Source organism: Cydia pomonella, chromosome 16 (genome assembly GCF_033807575.1).
Source record: "Cydia pomonella isolate Wapato2018A chromosome 16, ilCydPomo1, whole genome shotgun sequence".
NCBI classification, from domain to species: domain Eukaryota; kingdom Metazoa; phylum Arthropoda; class Insecta; order Lepidoptera; family Tortricidae; genus Cydia; species Cydia pomonella.
This window is the reverse complement of record NC_084718.1, coordinates 15,495,225-15,512,973: the sequence shown is the minus strand read 5'-3', so window position 1 is coordinate 15,512,973 and position 17,749 is coordinate 15,495,225. Positions and strand designations below refer to the sequence as shown.

The 17,749-nt window shown below is 36.5% G+C and overlaps 2 protein-coding genes across 5 annotated transcripts in view; one reads left to right on the top strand and one right to left on the bottom strand.

The window, feature by feature from the left end:
• The first annotated feature begins 115 nt into the window (after positions 1 to 115).
• On the top strand, positions 116 to 12,117 carry LOC133526292 (5-methylcytosine rRNA methyltransferase nsun-4). 3 transcript variants are annotated; one of them, XM_061862843.1, is made up of 10 exons: positions 116 to 228; positions 308 to 494; positions 2,306 to 2,534; positions 4,019 to 4,197; positions 5,012 to 5,140; positions 6,278 to 6,461; positions 7,358 to 7,478; positions 9,942 to 10,066; positions 10,707 to 10,844; positions 11,582 to 12,117. In XM_061862843.1, exons 1-10 carry the CDS (start codon positions 142 to 144, stop codon positions 11,727 to 11,729), a joined length of 1,527 nt encoding a protein of 508 aa, XP_061718827.1. In that variant the 5' UTR covers positions 116 to 141; the 3' UTR covers positions 11,730 to 12,117. The 3 variants fall into 3 exon arrangements, with proteins under 3 accessions (XP_061718827.1, XP_061718829.1, XP_061718830.1); XM_061862845.1 differs by lacking the exon at positions 9,942 to 10,066 and adding an exon at positions 9,272 to 9,396; XM_061862846.1 differs by lacking the exons at positions 10,707 to 10,844; positions 11,582 to 12,117 and adding an exon at positions 9,272 to 9,396.
• A 793-nt stretch (positions 12,118 to 12,910) lies between these two features.
• The window catches only part of LOC133526559 (sialin), a 33,151-nt gene continuing 28,312 nt past the window's right edge, over positions 12,911 to 17,749 (bottom strand). For both annotated transcript variants that reach the window (XM_061863233.1, XM_061863235.1), the window contains 3 exons: positions 17,168 to 17,323; positions 16,699 to 16,784; positions 12,911 to 15,785 (listed from right to left, as the gene is read on the bottom strand). In XM_061863233.1, the coding sequence (XP_061719217.1) occupies positions 15,609 to 15,785; positions 16,699 to 16,784; positions 17,168 to 17,323 (419 nt within the window). In that variant the 3' untranslated portion in view covers positions 12,911 to 15,608. The remainder of the gene's footprint in view (positions 15,786 to 16,698; positions 16,785 to 17,167; positions 17,324 to 17,749) is intronic.

Genomic DNA, 17,749 nt, shown 5'->3' with positions numbered 1-17,749 from the left:
TTCGATTTTCGCGGTTATAACCCTGTATTTTATTTACTAGTTGGTCACACTAACCTTAATGTCAAACTTTCAGTGTATTGCATACAACATATAACCTAAAAATATTTATTTTATTATCTTTTTATTTATTACGTTAACAGAATGTTATCTATTATAAATATTTGCAAAAACGTCCACATAAATTCATTACTAGTGCAACAAATAAGATACAAATCCAAAACACATTGGGTAACAAACTTTTGCTTTGTTTTCTTTTTGAAACTAAATATAATGAAAATAATCTAAAATGTTTAATTTATATCTATAGGCTAAATTAAAAAAGAAAACTAGTCCTAAGTACAAGGCTCAGAATCATTTCGACGAGTTCTACGGGTCTGTGTTCGGCGGGAAATGGCCACCGATGAAGGAGGCAATGCTGCGGCGTTCTAAATATGTGGCTGTAGTCAACAACTATGGGGACTCTGAAGAAACTATTGACTTCCTTACCGAGAGAGGTAAGTATCTGTATTTACTTACTAGTTCATACAGCCATTGGCTAAAATTGCGTGAGGTGCATTTAGAGTTGTACCTAGATTAGTAATGATTTTGTAAAGTGGAATTGAATATGTGCAGGTTGTAAACTGTTAAAGAAAGATTTTTGTAGATAAAATTTGAAGCCTGCCTAACGACTTTACAGAATTTTGGACTATAGTTGCCTAAAAAGGCCAGAAATCAATATAGTCTAGCTAGGATTCAAATGTTTTATACTAGCAGCAAAGCCCTATATTTTGATACAAGTGGATATTAAGAAACCCCTTGTTTTTAGATATTTGTTTTATAATTTAAATACTATTATAGTAGATCCTTTTTAGGGTTCCGTAGCCAAATGGCAAAAAACGGAACCCTTATAGATTCGTCATGTCCGTCTGTCTGTCCGATTCTGTCACAGCCACTTTTTTCCGAAACTATAAGAGCTGTACTGTTCAAACTTAGTAAGTGGATGTATTCTATGAACCGCATTAAGATTTTCACACAAAAATAGAAAAAAAACAATAAATTTTGGGGGTTCCCCATACTTAGAACTGAAACTCAAAAAATCTTTTTTCATCAAACCCATACGTGTGGGGTATCTATGGATAGGTCTTCAAAAATGATATTGTGGTTTCTAATATCATTTTTTTCTAAACTGAATAGTTTGCGCGAGAGACACTTCCAAAGTGGTAAAAAGTGTGTCCCCCCCCCCGTAACTTCTAAAATAACAGAATGAAAAATCTAAAAAAAATATATGATATACATTGCCATGTAAACTTCCACCGAAAATTGGTTTGAACGAGATCTAGTAAGTATTTTTTTTTAAAAACGTCATGAAATTTAAAAAAAAAAATTTTTTTCATCATACCCATACGTGTGGGGTATCTATGGATAGGTCTTCAAAAATGATATTAAGGTTTCTAATATCATTTTTTTCTAAACTGAATAGTTTGCGCGAGAGAACCTTCCAAAGTGAAAAAAAGTGTGTCCCCCCCCCTGTAACTTCTAAAATAACAGAATGAAAAATCTAAAAAAAATATATGATATACATTGCCATGTAAACTTCCACCGAAAATTGGTTTGAACGAGATCTAGTAAGTATTTTTTTTTTAAAACGTCATGAAATTTAAAAAAAAAAATTTTTTTTCATCATACCCATACGTGTGGGGTATCTATGGATAGGTCTTCAAAAATGATATTAAGGTTTCTAATATCATTTTTTTCTAAACTGAATAGTTTGCGCGAGAGAACCTTCCAAAGTGAAAAAAAGTGTGTCCCCCCCCCTGTAACTTCTAAAATAACAGAATGAAAAATCTAAAAAAAATATATGATATACATTACCATGCAAACTTCCACCGAAAATTGGTTTGAACGAGATCTAGTGAGTAGTTTTTTTTTAATACGTCATAAAATTAAAAAAAAAATTTTTTCATCAAACATATACGTGTGGGGTATCTATGGATAGGTCTTCAAAAATGATATTTAGGTTCCTAATATCATTTTTTTCTAAACTGAATAGTTTGCGCGAGAGACACTTCCAAAGTGGTAAAATGTGTGTCCAAAGTGGTAACATGTTGAACAAGATCTAATAAGAAGATTTTTTTTAATACGTCTTAAATTGTACGGAACCCTTCATGCGCGAGTCCGACTCGCACTTGGCCGCTTTTTAACTTTCTCCATCATTATTTTATAGGGTAGGTTTGATATCATTCACAGATAAAATTACATTTTTTATTTGAACATTTGGTAGATTGAGTATTGAACCCTATATAAAGATTATACGCATTACCACCAGGTGCCCACTGCCTCAAAGCCCTCATGTCAGTACAGCAAGAGTTCCACAAACAGTACCCGCCCACACCCACACAAACAGACACACAGACAGCCACCCTTGAACAGTACACAGCCAAAGTGCAGTCGGACGACATATCCAGCATATACCCACAAGACAAGCTGCCCGAGAAGTTGGAGCTGAGCGATATGACTATCAGAAGTAATGAGGAGGAGAAGGAAGTTGAGAAACAGTAAGTATAACAATAGTAACAATAATCATATCATCATGACTCAAATAATGCATTGCATTTATTGTAAGATACCTGAGGAGATCTACTTTTAATTTGTTCTTTCCCATTGTCCAAGGGACAAGAGTGACACAGTCTGTTGGAAGAAATGTTGTATCACATTCTTGTTACGTAGTTCTAACCTAACCTAACAGCTGTATTATAACCTTATCTTTGGCCGTATGTTACCAGAGTACCTAGCTATTTTATGTAAGTACTTTTTTCTTACCAAATCTGGCTGCCACATGACAGGCATATCTTATACCTTTAAATGAGCAATTCTTGTATATATATATAAGTATATATATTTCTGTGATCTCGGAAACGGCTCTAACGATTTCGCTGAAATTTGGTATATGGGGGTTTTTGGGGGTATACAATCTATCTAGATTAGTCTTATGTTTGGGAAAACGCGTGTTTTCGAGTTTTCATGCGTTTTTCTTTCGACGCAGAATATGGTCGCTAATTTCGTGTTGCTGGCCACTGTCCGTCTGGTCCAGCGGGTTAAGACGCGGACTGCTAAACGAGTGTTACGGGTTCGAATCTCGCCCGGTGACTAACTTTTTTTTTTCATATGTTCAAGTTTATATATCATTTTTTAATTTTTAATGTTTTAGACAAGTTTAATTTAGTAAAAAAATGTAGTTAAGATTATCACCATCATATTACAATAAATAGTTATAACCGAGCAAAGCTCCGTCGCCCAGGTACTTTTCTTTTAAATAAATAGACAACTATTTTCTATTAACATTCTTAGCAGATGGCTCATTATACATTCTTGTTGTAGTAACTACTTGATTGCTCGCTGTTGCTGAGAATTTTTATACCTAGCAGTTTTTTCCCATGGAAAACTAACCGTAACTATGGCAACAGATGACACTATAAATTTGATTCACTCACTTATCCCTTTGACTACCAAAAAGGGCCACACATCTCAGTTTTCCTGAGAGAGAAGATAAGTAATAAAAAAATCTAGCAAGTTTATGGTCAGGAAAATTAATGGATAATTAGAGAAGTCTTTTACCCAGCTGACATCATTGTCAGGTAATGTTTTTCATGTATGTCTGTTTGACGCGCCTTGCAGCCCAATTGTCTTGATGCATTTTGTCTGGATGGAATATAAGATGACATAAAATTCATCAAAAGAGAAACATAAGCTATGAATTCTAGTTCAAACTTTATGTGTAGTGCAGTTGCTAATGGACGGAGTTAGCCACGTGACATAACACTCTTTGAACGCCACGACTATTTTGCGCAACGTGTCATCGTGAACCTTATCGAAATGCACCAAGGTTGACATTGGGATGCTGCTACGCGCTTCAGTTGACGTCCTTGACGGGCAAAGACTTAGGGACAGATCAGACAGACACTGACATTATCACACTATCATTTAAACAAATACAGTCAATATGACAAGACATGAAAAGGAATGACCTTTAATTTTGCAGGACCCTTAAAAACTTGACCCTAGAGGAATCCTTGGCCAGCGCGCAAATGGACATGTCCCGGATCATCGACCCGTCAATGGGGGTCACGTCTGAAGCCCTGTACCAGTATGTGCCGGCCACGCAGCTGAAGGGCATGGACGAGTGGGTGCCGGAGTCGCTGCACTATTCTTACTATGCTAGTAAGTTGGTTGGTTTTCGAGACTCAACTTCAACATTTATTCAGAAAATAGGCCACCAGGGCACTTTTATACGTTAACATAGAACTTACATGCAAGCAAAAACAAGCACATCAACAATTATAAATTAACTGAAATTATTAATGCAAACTAAAGTATTATTATTACTTAGAGCATGTAGTCTCTAAATGTCAAATTACAAAAAAAAAACAAACAGAAAAAACTATAATGATTTAGAGGTGTAAATATATGTAAGTGTCGGAACTAAATGATTATATAGTTTATCAAATTATACTTAGAGATGTATAGGGTCTCCAAGAGTCAAAATTCTGTATAATTAAAACATTCATTAAGATAAAAGAAACATACGAGAACCAAATGAGGTGTCTCACTGTTATTATACTCAAAAATAAAGTTAGCTTCAACAGACCAGTCTCCATAACATACGAAGGATAGTCTAAACCCCGTGAGATATGAGGAATATTTTAGAACCTCCGTAACCCCTGTGAGAGATATAGTTTATATTTTGTATAATTATAGAAGTCGGGCCTCCAGTGCCGGGCGCCTCGTCACTCGGACATTACAAAAATCGGGTGCCTTGGATTCAGAAGTTCGTAACATAAATATACGGATATTTTGGTTCTAAAATAAAAAATAGTTGAAACCAGTGTACCTAATATAAAAAAAAGATATAATTTTATTTAATTGAGAAATATCCAAAAAACAATCATAATACGCTTAAATAGTATTTAAATACTATAATATGTGATTTTTAACCCCATTATCCTAAAACACGGCTATTTTTAACAAATTTCAGAAGACACAGACTTCCCGTTGGCAATAGAGCCGGAGACGGAATTCAGTTTTCCGGAGCACCTCAAAGTGTACACATATGAAATGGGCAGCGATTGGAACATGTTTCCTGAACCAAAGAGATGTAAAACAAGTAAGTAGCAGTGTCTTATTCTTACTTTCATTATTTAATTATAGTATGAAATGCCAGACGTTTACACTAGATAGACTATCTAGTTCATAACACTATCTTAGATAGTGTTATGAGCTTCCCTGAAAGCTAAAAGTTATTAATTGCATAAGAGTTGTGAAGTCTAAGAAGAAATAGTGTTTCGAATATGTCAGTAAGATGGCGCTGTATGGCTCCGTACATTTTCAATTTCAATTTGTTTATTTCAAAAGACAACAATAGTCCATAATGGTTAGTAACATTTAAGGTTTAAAACTAAGTGTTAGTAGAACAAATACAAAAAGAAAAGCGAAAAGTACAGCAACAATAACAAACAATCACATGGTAGCGGTCATGATACCCTCAAAATGTCGCACAACAGGTGAGTCGTATCGGCCCGCTACCGTAGCCAGGATGGGGTTGGAGCTGGCCCGCACTCTGCAGAGCAACGAGGCAATCCTCTTTCGTATTATGGCTTAGTTGTAGTTTGCAATGACACTAGTTGTCAAGAGTTGACAATCCTAGCTAGCTAAAAGACCACTTAAAATGATTATGTATTTATAGAAATAAATAAATGAACCCGCTATTCCATTTAAAATGAATTGTGCATGTACTTAAAGGACCATGGGCAACTTTGTATGCTTGAGAAATGAGAGTTAGGTCATTAGATAGGTATTTCATGTATTATATACTTCATTTCGTTTTATGGGCACCAAGCGGAATTGCATTGCAGAACTTGAGATATTTGTACCTTAGACAAAATATCATCAGTCATCACCCTTATTACCTAGGCAATAGAGTCCAAGTAAGTAGATTAATTGCTAGATGCAGGGTAGATGTTCGCGTACCGCTGTGAGCGCGGTAAACTATTCGCCCAGCGGTGGACTCTATTGCCCAGATAATACCTAAGGGTGATGCTGATGACATTTTGACTAAAATACCAATATCTCAGTTCTGCAATGGAGATAATTTAACGAATTGAAGGACATATAAATAGCTATCTAATGACCTATTCCTAACTCTGTTGGTTTTTGAATCATTTTGACGGACGCACAGTCCTTTATGAAATGATAATAATTAGATCAAATTGGGCTATTAAAATTCGGTTTTTACACTTTATAGGTGTATATAACTATTATCCAATGGATTGTGGGAGCGTGCTAGCAGTGCTAGCGTTATGCTTGTCCCCCGGCGACCGCGTGCTGGACCTGTGCAGCGCGCCGGGGGGCAAGGCCCTCGTGGCGCTGCAGACCTTGCTCCCCGACGTCATAGTGTGCAATGACTCCTCCATTTCACGGACCAACAGGTAATCATCACCGTCAGTATTATATCATATAACATCGTTTGTAACTATTGCATAGAAGTTTGAAATTCCGTGATTGAGAAGCGCCCTGACTTGCCTGCTTTTTTACATTGTATAACTTGTATAGCCACAAGTACCTAATTAGTTATATTAAGAGTTTCATTTGGCCACTACCTAAAGGTTGTCTGGAAGAGATCGCTCTGTAGCGATAAGGCCGCCTGTTGTTTACCTCTATCTTCATGTATTATATGTGTTTCCATGTATACATTTATTCTGAGGTTGTGCAATAAAGAGGATTTGTATTTTGTATTGTATTGTTACATTGTTATTTATGTCAAAGAGTTATTGCTTGTAGAAGACATGTTAAGTCTTAGAAAAAATTGTGCCCCCGAGTCAACAACAACTTTTAACAACGTGCTGTTTAGGGGCTCTATGAGCTAGAGTTTGACAAAATAAAGAGTTAAAGTGTCATGGTAGATGGCGTCACATTTTCATTGAAATTTGACATTAATAATGACGACATTCCACACTTGCAATTCCACAATGCAATACCAACAAGAGTTAACTTTGTCCGATGAGTGGAACCTGTGGAACAACGACATCTTGGAAGTGTTTTATTTTTTCTTGTCATCCGTCTCGTTCTACTATTAAAATTTACTATATGTCTATTTCTGTGTATGGTGTCTGTACCACTAAATAGGCAATTAAGTATCGATCAATGGTATTACGATTCGATCTTTAATATCGAATATAGTTTGCCCTTATATGCTCTTTAGAATGTATATTTATGTTAATTTACACTTAAATCAAATTTACTTCCCTTAAATGCCATTATTTCCAAACAATACGAAAAATAATGATCAGTTCTAGGGTTTAGTTTTCAAGTTCAATGTGTGCAGGATCAGCCGCATATTCCGCGACTACCTGATCGACTTCGAGACCAGCAACTCGTGGCGGGAGCGCGTCGTTGTGTGCACGCGCGACGGACGGGAGTTCACGGACGACATCGGGTTCGATAAGGTACGTACTGTATAAGGGTTACGGTCTAGCTGAGGTGGGGAATGTAAACGCTCAGGGTAGATTCTAATATTATTATATATTTTTTCTTCATAAACGAAATACAATAATGGCGACTAACACAGATGCTTGCAACTTTCAGAATCCAATCGCCTGCAGATCTTTATTCCTTCAGCAGGGCGATAGTTCTGAATTCAAATAATCGTTGCCAGTTATCTATCAAGAGACTGTGAAGGTTTCCAACCTTCACAGTATTAACTATAGATCGAGTCATTCACGAAGACGCGTGATTTGACTCGTATTACCACGTTATTAAAGCTTAGATTTGACAAATCTGCACGTCATCGTGGATTACACGTACTATACTTTCTTAAGAGTCTGAGAACTTTTTTAATTATGAATTTCATATTTAATTGTTTAAATACAAATTATAGAAGACGGTAGTCCGCCAAACAGTTGGTAACACACTCGGCGCTTAGAAATCGCAGATTTGTGTTATTTGCAGATTTAATACATTTAGGTCAATAAAAAACATACGTAGGTATTCTTCCACTTGTCCATAGCCGAATAAAGCAATGTTGTGGTCTGGTTCATCGTCATACTCGTACAATTTTGCAGCAAAAGCATACCACTCCTCTATTATATCAGAGCGGCCAAGGTGTTTACAAATATCAAGACGTTAAAGTGATTATTCAGATATTTTACAGAGCATCTTGTAGAGCAAGATCCCAGAGCCGCCAGACCTTATTTATTTTCTCATGAATAAAATGCTTGGGATAATGTAACACTACATTACAAAATAAGTTAGGTCTGGCGGCTCTAGCATCTTGGACCATTCTTTTACATTCATGCCAAAAGTAGCTCATAAGATAAAGATAGTTTATTATTCAAGTAGGCATATTACAATGCGCTTATGAACGTTAAATAAAGCTACACCGGCTCTAACCCTACATCTCTGACCTGAGAAGATTTAAATCCCCCCTCAATTGGAGGAGGGTACCCCAATATGGACCGGCAAGAACTCGGCGGGACACATCTTTTCAAAACATTACATCTTATAATTAACATGCATTAAATAAGAAAAAAAAATACTATTTAGATTATTATAGAAATCATGCAATTACATACAGTAGCTACTTTATAGAAATTTGACAAAAATATATATATATGTCATATCAAATCATACAAATACATCTTTTAGGTAATCCATCCGAGACTGCATTGGCACTTACCATCAGGTGAGATTGTGGTCAAATGCTTACGTTTTCCTAATAAATAAAAAAACGTAACTCTTTAAGAAAACATATCGAATTCTTACAAAAGAAAAAAAAGAAATATAAAAATAAGTCGTGAGTACCGACCTACTTGTCACAAGATGGCGTTACTAGTTCTCAAAAGACACAGTGACAGAAATATGTACACACTACCTTAATGTATGAGAAATAAGGTCGTGTATACATATTTGTGGCACTTTTTCCGTGTTGATATTTAATACCTTGACTGTACTTAAATGCAAAAGATATTCTAAATCTTACCAACGTGTAAAGAAGCCTTAAAAACCGTCCGCTCCTGTAGGAAGGAATAAATTTATAAAGACAATATCTATAGAAAACAGCGTTCCTTTGAAAAGCCGTATATTTTATACATTTCTTACGATAAACGATAAACGATTATTACTATGTTTTAAACTTTTCGTTACAACGCCATCTAGAATTTGTATACACACATATAATAGGCTTCCGAGGAACGCAGTTTTCTATAGTGTTAACTCTTTATTAACTTACTCCTCCCTCCAGGTGTTGGTGGACGCGCCTTGCACGACAGACAGACGGACGATCAACCAAGACGCTAACCTGGTCTACCAACTGGCTCGGGTCAAAGACCGGCTCAGTTTACCGGACGTTCAACCATACTTGCTAACGTAAGCGATTACCATACTTCGCCTTAAACATACTTTGCGACGTGAATATGTAAGCCATACATAATTTTTACTAGACGACTAAGCGAATGAAATCGCGAAAATATACGCTTTTTCATGAATTTTGACTAATGTCGAGACATCGATTTATTCTAAGGAACAGTAAATATTTTACGATCTACGTTTCGATCCCGCAACTAAACTTATTCAGAACGACCTACACATACATTTCGCAGAATATGGTTAAGTGTTGAAAAAAACCGTATATGTTGGCCTCTCACTCCCACACAGTAGCCGAGTTTACCGTCGTTGCAGTCCCTCGATGTTAGTATACCTAATCGCTCGAAAGCTGAGCGTCAACTATCTTAAAAGTACCCGATTTCATGCTACCGTTGCTCAAATTCGGATACTCGCCCGAAAGCCCAGTGCAGATCTTACCCGATTCCAAGCCAGACGTAGTAACGTCACTGATTACCACTAGACCTTATCTCGTTGCGATAAGATTCAAAATCCAAGTGACATGTTGACACTGGTAAGTGAACTTCCAGGTATTGGTAGACGTGCCGTGCACGACCGACCGGCACACGATGAACGAGGATGAGAACAATATCTTCAGGCCGGATCGGATTAAGGAGCGTTTGCGTATGCCGGAGTTGCAGTCGCAGTTGTTGACGTGAGTTTTTTTTTTGTTTTATTATTATTACTTATGAGAATGAGACTGAGTTTCGCGCAGTGACGATATCATCCCCCGTCCAGGAGATTAGCATACATGAGTTCGTCTTATACTTACTAGTGACTATTATTTTGTCTTCTGTTTTAGAACTGTCTAAGGTATTTATATAATGTGGGGTCCGTACGCAGTACTTCCAAGTTTGATGATTTAACATATAACACAGTAAAATACATCTTATAACTATTGAATCGAAACAGCACCATTAGTATAAACTGTGTTTGGTAATTACTAATAAGTGTAATATTGGTCTATAATAATGACTAATAAATGTCTAAAAATAATAAGGAGTGTACAGGTTTTTAAAGGGTCGGCAACGCACATGTAAAACCAGGCGTCCATAGGCTGCGGTGACTGCTTACCATCAGGCGGGCCGTATGCTTGTTTGCCATCGACGTGCCTTAAAAATATATATTAGAGAAGACTACGTACTGCGTTAAATTTTTACTCTGTACACTCCTAATTTTATTGTAGAGTCTAGCTCGCTCGAGTCTCAACACTCGTAGCATTGATTTACTCTCTTGTTCCACAAATAACTATTTAATTAATTAATCTAACACTAAATATATTGTACTATTTGCAGGAACGCCTTGAAGCTAGTTCGAGTAGGTGGAGCAGTAGTATATTCCACATGCTCGCTAAGCCCCGTCCAAAATGACGGCGTGGTCCACATGGCTCTCAAGCACGCATTTGAAACGCATGGTGTGATCGCCACTGTCAAGTAAGGTTTATACATTTATATATATTCTTTAGACTCGTAAAAATCGGCAGCCGGTTGTATCACGGTGGAAATAACGTCAGCTGTTCTGTTCGCATGAACATGTAAAAAATAAGCGCTTTACCTTTTTATGGTAGTTCATTCATCATCAGTTCATCATGAAACTTTGCATGTAGCATTCCATCAGGCGTTTCAATAAACGAATCACGCATTACGCAAGCTTTGCGGACATAATTGGTAAGGCGCGTACTATTTACATGTTCTAGTGGCCAGCTGACGGCTTTTCCACCGCAATACAACCAGCTGACTATTTTTTTTACTCATGATAGCATCTAAACTATCATTTGACAATGTATCAGCCGGGAGGCGACGATTGACGATATATGACCCGCAGTCTATCTATATACAGTAACTTTAAAATTGATTATGTATGCCTTTGAAAAATAAATGAAAATAATAATAATAATAAGTAATCACTCAGCCGCGTCCAAAACGAGAGTGTTGTTCAAGCATACCTTCAAGACGCTTTTTCGTTCTTACCTATTTGCCGCATGCCGCATGCTGCCAAAATTGAGTTCATGAAAAATCATAGCCAGTACTATTATTACTATTAATTAGCTACTGGTAGTTTCTTCATATTGACACCACAGTTTAAGTCAGACCAGAGACGACGCGATAAGGCATTCGTCTATTGAATGAATTTAAAAACCGACACGACATGTTTTTTTAATCCATTGCAGAGACCTGTCCGTTCCCTTTGCAAATTTGGCCGGAACATTATCACTGGCCGCCGGCTCCATAGCACCCCGCTACGGGCAGCTGGTCACACCCACGAGTGACGCCAACTTCGGGCCCTCCTACATCGCGAGGCTAGTGCGTGTCAAGTAACTTTATTTAAAAAAATTGACTTTATGAATCAATACCGACTGAAACAGAGCGCGGCATACTAGGGCCAAAAGACTTTGAACCGTACGTATATTGCATATTTTTGTGGCAACTCAAATGTTAGCGAGTAGTCGCAGGCGCTGCGCAGTGCGGCGCTGCCATATAAATGGGATCTATCTACTGCATAGAAGATTCAAATTCCTTTGTTTGATATGAATCTTACCGATTTATAAAAAAATGTCGAATGAAATGTTGCTGGTCATCATTTCCGGAATGTGCAGCCTAAAAACCCTTTTAAAATGTAAGAGATATATATGGACTTCGTAGATAAAACAGTATGCTAGTTTGTATGAAAGTATCTGTAAATATATTATGTTTGTGTTACACATAATTTTCGTTTTATTATTTCCGACTAACTTGCAATAGCTTTGTATTACTTTGGCAGTTACTTAAGCTTCCGCTAGGCGCCATCCATTTATTACGTAAGACAATTGGGAGGGGGGGGGGGGGTCGAACATGTCTTATTTTTTCTTACAAGGGGGTTAGTGGTTCTTACGAATACAAATTTCTATGAAATTATGACGTTTAAAATAATACTTCCACACTCTATACTGCAGGGATCGGAAACCGGTATTTTTTGTATGGGAACGAAAACGGTATTTTTTCGTTCTTTGTTAATTATTTCATTTCTAATTGGGCAATCTAACAATACGAAGTCGTTATCTAAAAACATAACTGAGCTCTACATTTGGAGTATAAAATAAACCGAAATATATGGTTATTTCGATGTTTTTGCAAAAAACCGATTCCGATCCCTGCTATACTGTATATGACTCAAGTAACTTTGTTCATACAAATAAACGTACCAAAAATGTTTTTTTTTTTAACTAAAGCAATCCATTCGTGTATTCATTTTTCCTTTAGATTCTTACGTAATATAGGGGGGATGGGGTCGGCCTATACTTATTTTTTCCGACATAGGGGCAGGAGAAATCAATGGCGCCCTACGGTTTCACTGTGATAACCGCCTTAAACCATATTTGTTAAATCCACAAATAGTATAATTTTCTCAAAATACATTCGAGGTAGTATTCTAGGTAATCCTAAAATTTAAAGTCTCACAAGCGAAACAAATGCCTAAGAATAAGTAATACTCGTAAATTTCCTTTAAATGAAACCCAATGTTGGTTTAGCAATACATCAATTTATTTATAAAATAAGTAAAATAATTTTAATGTTTGTAGAAAATGACAAAAGCAAATGCATTATTTATTTATCCGCATTGGGCTAGCGTGGAGACTATAGCCCGAGCCCTCTCGCGCATGAGAAGCCTGTGCCCAGCAGTGGGACGCATAGAGGCTGAATTATTAGTATATAATGCTGCAAAAATGTCATGGACATATTAATATTATCTTATTTATCTTACTCTAGATATCTATTTATCTTGTCCTAAATCTAAAAATTAAATTCTCTTATAAAGTATGTCTTTGGCAAGCCACCTATATTATATTAAGTATATGTAAGTACAAAATACATAGGTATAAGTACAAGCTGAATAGACATGGTTATGTAACATACATAACTTTAAAAATCGTCATTGTTCAAATTCTAAAAATTAGGAAATGTGTTTTTATAAATTGACATCTAAATGGATTAGTTTTATCATTTTAAATATTTTTATAAATTTTCATACGACATACAGCGTCTCGGTATATTTTTCATAATACATATATAATATCGTGTAAAATATATACGTATAAAATTATTTATTAATCTTACTTCCTATACCGTGTTTTTTTTAATTCCTTTAACTTACGGGCATGGGTATGTTTAAGGAAACTAGATGGCGTTGTATTTTTTTTTTTTGAAAAAATATATTAATGTTGCATATAAGCGTTGTAACACGGACATTACTTTTATCCCAACCAAACAATTGAAAACTGTGTCATATCGAACATCGATCGTCCGAGATAGTACGTAAGTTTAGTAGCAAATGTATAAACTCGTACAGTCACGTCTGAAAACATTGACACGATTGAAGTGCCAAAAATATGTATACACGACTTTATGGCCCATATATATTGGGGTAGGGTATACATATTTCTGGCACGTTTGTCCATATCGATATTTTCAGACGTGACCGTACTAAACACTAATCATAATCAATATGTAAACAGGCCCTAGGGCAAGCGCACACGCTCGTAAGGGCCTACTCAGATAAAAATAAGTTATTATCTGCGAAATGGAGTTAATTATATTTCGTTTATTTTAGAATTAGAAAAAAGGTAACAAACTTGACGTGCCTTTTTATTGAAAATTATTGAAAAAAGCATTCAAATTTGTTTATATTACTTATGAAAGCAAAATAATGCAAAAGATCGTATATGATTTGTAATTGTTACATATTTTGCTGTGAATTATTTTTCAAAAGTAATTTGTAATAAAGACACGTCAAGATCGCTTACCTTCTTTCTAATGTTAAAAAACCGTAAGTACTATAGAATACTGATGTCTTTGAAAAAGTTACTTCATTTAAGCTCAAGAATGCACCGTTGAAATTAACGGAAATAAAAAAACACGGTTTATAAATGCTTACATACTATTTATGCATTATTGTTGAGTTGTAGCTTAATGTCTGTCGATAATATCAAACTTAGATTTATTTATTTATTTTTGATTTTACATTACATTGCTAACATTTTAAAAAAACGTGACAATATGTGGCGTTCCACGGGTAAAGGTACCTTCGGCAGTTGGCGCTTACGACATTATTAACGAGGCTGCAATACTAGTGCGGTGCTACGCTACGCGCCATCCGCCATAAGGTACCTTTAACTGTGAAACGTCACATATAAAAGTTATTAGAGTCGGACCAAGCTAACTCTGCATGCCATTTTTAATGACAAAATGTGGCGATGTCATCATTAATGTCAACCCTCCCTCACTTTGTTCTGTTCAAATCGGAGCAAAGTTAGTTTAGACGGACTCTACCTACTTCATAATAATAAAGACAATTCTGGAACGTTTGAAATAAATCATAGGTCTAATAGGTTTTAACCTAAGTACATGACTTTGCTTACAATCTTACTAAATATTGTATGTAGCCGACAAGAATAATAGTAAATATTTAAAAGTTATTACATCAAAAGCTTAAAAAAACTTATATTAATTGTTCTAAATAAATACAGACCGCTTACCATGACTTCATACTTGAAGTCGCGCTTGACATCTGGAGTCGCGCACGACTTCGCAAGTCATGCTAAGGCTGTCTCAATACTATAAAGATAACCGATATCCTTTTAAAGTCCTTAGTACTTTGACACGTGACATAAAATATACTTATAGATATAATACACCATTTTACGGTTCGTGATCGGTAACTGAAAAACTACACACAAAGAATAAGCCGCTGAATTTTTAACGCAATTTTGACATAAGAAATAGAAAGGGCTTGTTTTTTTTGTTTTACGTGAGTTAATCTGTAAACACCAGATTAACTCACGTAAAACAAACTGAGACAGAATAAACAAATCCAAAAAACGAATGCGTAAAAATCGAGGTCTCTTACTCGAGTGTTTCTTCCTCCAAAACTTAACCAACAGTAACGAATCTTAGAAAAATCTAAATGATAACTAAATATCCCGTTTCGGACTGTTTTGCGTTTTGCTCGTTGATATCAGATTTTAATACCAGGCTTCTCTTTCTGTTCCTTTAGGCAATCTTAGAAGAGCTTTAGCGCTTAAAAAAAAGCAAAACAGTTCGATACCGATACTGATAATATTAATGTGTTGATAAAATAATTGCTCTAGGGTCAAAAACTACGGAGTAAAGAGGCGAATACGTGTGTGTAGAAATGATCACTCCAGTTGCCTCTGAATTAGTTTACACGTGTGTTTTCTCAGTATCATTGTTAAGCGGCTTGTTTTCCGCGGGCTCCTCCTGCGGCACCCTGTTCCAGGGCTGCTCCTCTCCGGAGCCGAAGATCGTGTACGCCAGGATCTCGATCACGTATAAGGCTATGGTCACGAAGAATATCACACGCCAGGCGGTTATGGTTTTCTGGAAGTAAATATGATAAATATATCATCAGACATAGGAATCCGTGGGGCAAAATTGTTCGACAAGTAGGGAGTTTCTGTATCGATAAACTCAACTATCGATGCTAGTTCATATACTAGTGATCACTCAAGGGTTAGCTTGTAAAAATACGTTTTTATTAAGAGTAAAAAAATAATTAAATACTAACTCAATGTACTCTTCTTCGTTTCTAATACAATACAAATACGCATACCTCAGTAAAACGTAACACGTCTTCAAACAGCCGTGTAGTTCTAGCGAAAACCCTACCGTATAATAGTCAAGTACCTAGGCAGTGGCGGGGCAAGACCAAAATTGTATGTGGGCAAGGTACATTTAGCGAGGCACTCTTGTGGTGCAAGTAATAACGAACATTTTTACGTTACTCAGATATAGGTACTTATTTGAGGCACCAGGCCCCTCGTACCGCGAGGCCGTAGGCGATGGCCCACGTCTCCCACGCCTAACGCCGCCTTTGTACCTAGGTATGTATCAAGACTACGGGTTCCTGCGACGTACTGTCATATTTAAAAATAAAGGTACCTATCTACTTATAAACAACAACATCTATGAGTAAGCTGCGTGATTCCCTAAGAAAAAAGGAACTGTTAAATTATAACATTATTTTAGCAGTTGCTTGAGGTGACTATGCATTGGCTTTGACGCAGAAAGATAATTTTTATTATTTTCCAGCCATGAATCAAGTAAATATTTTATGATTCACTACGGGAAGGAAATATCTATAGGTAAATGTTCGCCAACGTGCAATTGCAATAAATAATAAAGTCGTGAGTTCGAAGTCTCATCGACGCTCAATAATAACTGAATAGGAAAAAATACAAAAAGATAGTCAAAGGTTCCGTGTATTTTGTAAGTTAAAGATTTATATACTTACATTGCCTTTGGTTATTTCGCCAACGAATATAGGGACGACGATGCCAGGGATCGTGGCTATGGTGTTCGTGATCGCCATCAAGGTTCCTGAAACGAGTTGATGAATGTGGTGAATTCATTCATATTTAGGTACGAGTATACGCCTATAGGACAGATCTGTAGGCGTGAGTGGCGGCGCATCAAAAATAGTTGCAGATAAGCCGAAGCAATTTGCTTTCCTTTTTTTCATGAACCTCTTTAAAAGTTCTATGAACGTTCCGCCACTGTGTAAAGTAGGTATATACCTACTAATAATTGATAAGATAGATGGATAGATAATGCTCAAAATGCTCCTCCCGGTGTCGTCAGCCATTTTATGGATTCGCAAAATATTGACCTTATTTAAGGCATATCAAGTTGGATTTGCCGTCTTATTAATTTTATTTTCAAACATTTTGCGTTATACGTAAGACAGACTGACATTACTGTACCTGCGAAGTTAGGCGCTATGTCGATATGGTTAGACAGGAAGCCGCAGAACATGCCGCCGACGCAGGTAACTCCGATCGCCATGAGGGCCACGGCTGCTGCACGGTTGCAGCCGATATAGCAGACCGCCAACAGGCAGATCGCTGGGACCACAGAAGCTGAGAAAAAAAGATTGAAATAAGTGTTTTGTCTTAAATTAAGGTGAGCTAATAAACTCAATCGAGGACATTGAAGGTTATGTGTCAGAGAAATCTCCTTAACCCCTGGCAAAAACCCTAAATACACTCCATACCCTAAATACGTCGAAGAACGTCAGATGAAGCTTCCTTGGCGCTGGCTAAATATTATTAATGATTCTGAATTAGAGAAAACGCAAAAAAGACGGTCAAAGGTAATGTGACGAATGTGTCCTAAAAATTTGCAGCATTAACCTACCAGTATTTTTGTGCTACGAATACGTGTATGAAATAGCGGCCGAAATTAATTATTCTAACCACTTACTGGAATAACTGCTAGATTGTCACGAAATTGAAGAGTAATTAATCTACCAATAAAATGTTTTTAGAACCGCAGCACGAAGTCAT

What these genes read in the sequence shown, in the direction of transcription:
- LOC133526292 (XM_061862843.1), top strand. Translation starts at nt 142, where the DNA reads ATGTTATCTATTATAAATATTTGCAAAAACGTCCACATAAATTCATTA. An exon ending in GCACTATTCTTACTATGCTA is followed by an intron (nt 4,198 to 5,011) that starts GTAAGTTGGTTG and finishes AACAAATTTCAG; the next exon opens with AAGACACAGACTTCCCGTTG. An exon ending in TCCATTTCACGGACCAACAG is followed by an intron (nt 6,462 to 7,357) that starts GTAATCATCACC and finishes CAATGTGTGCAG; the next exon opens with GATCAGCCGCATATTCCGCG.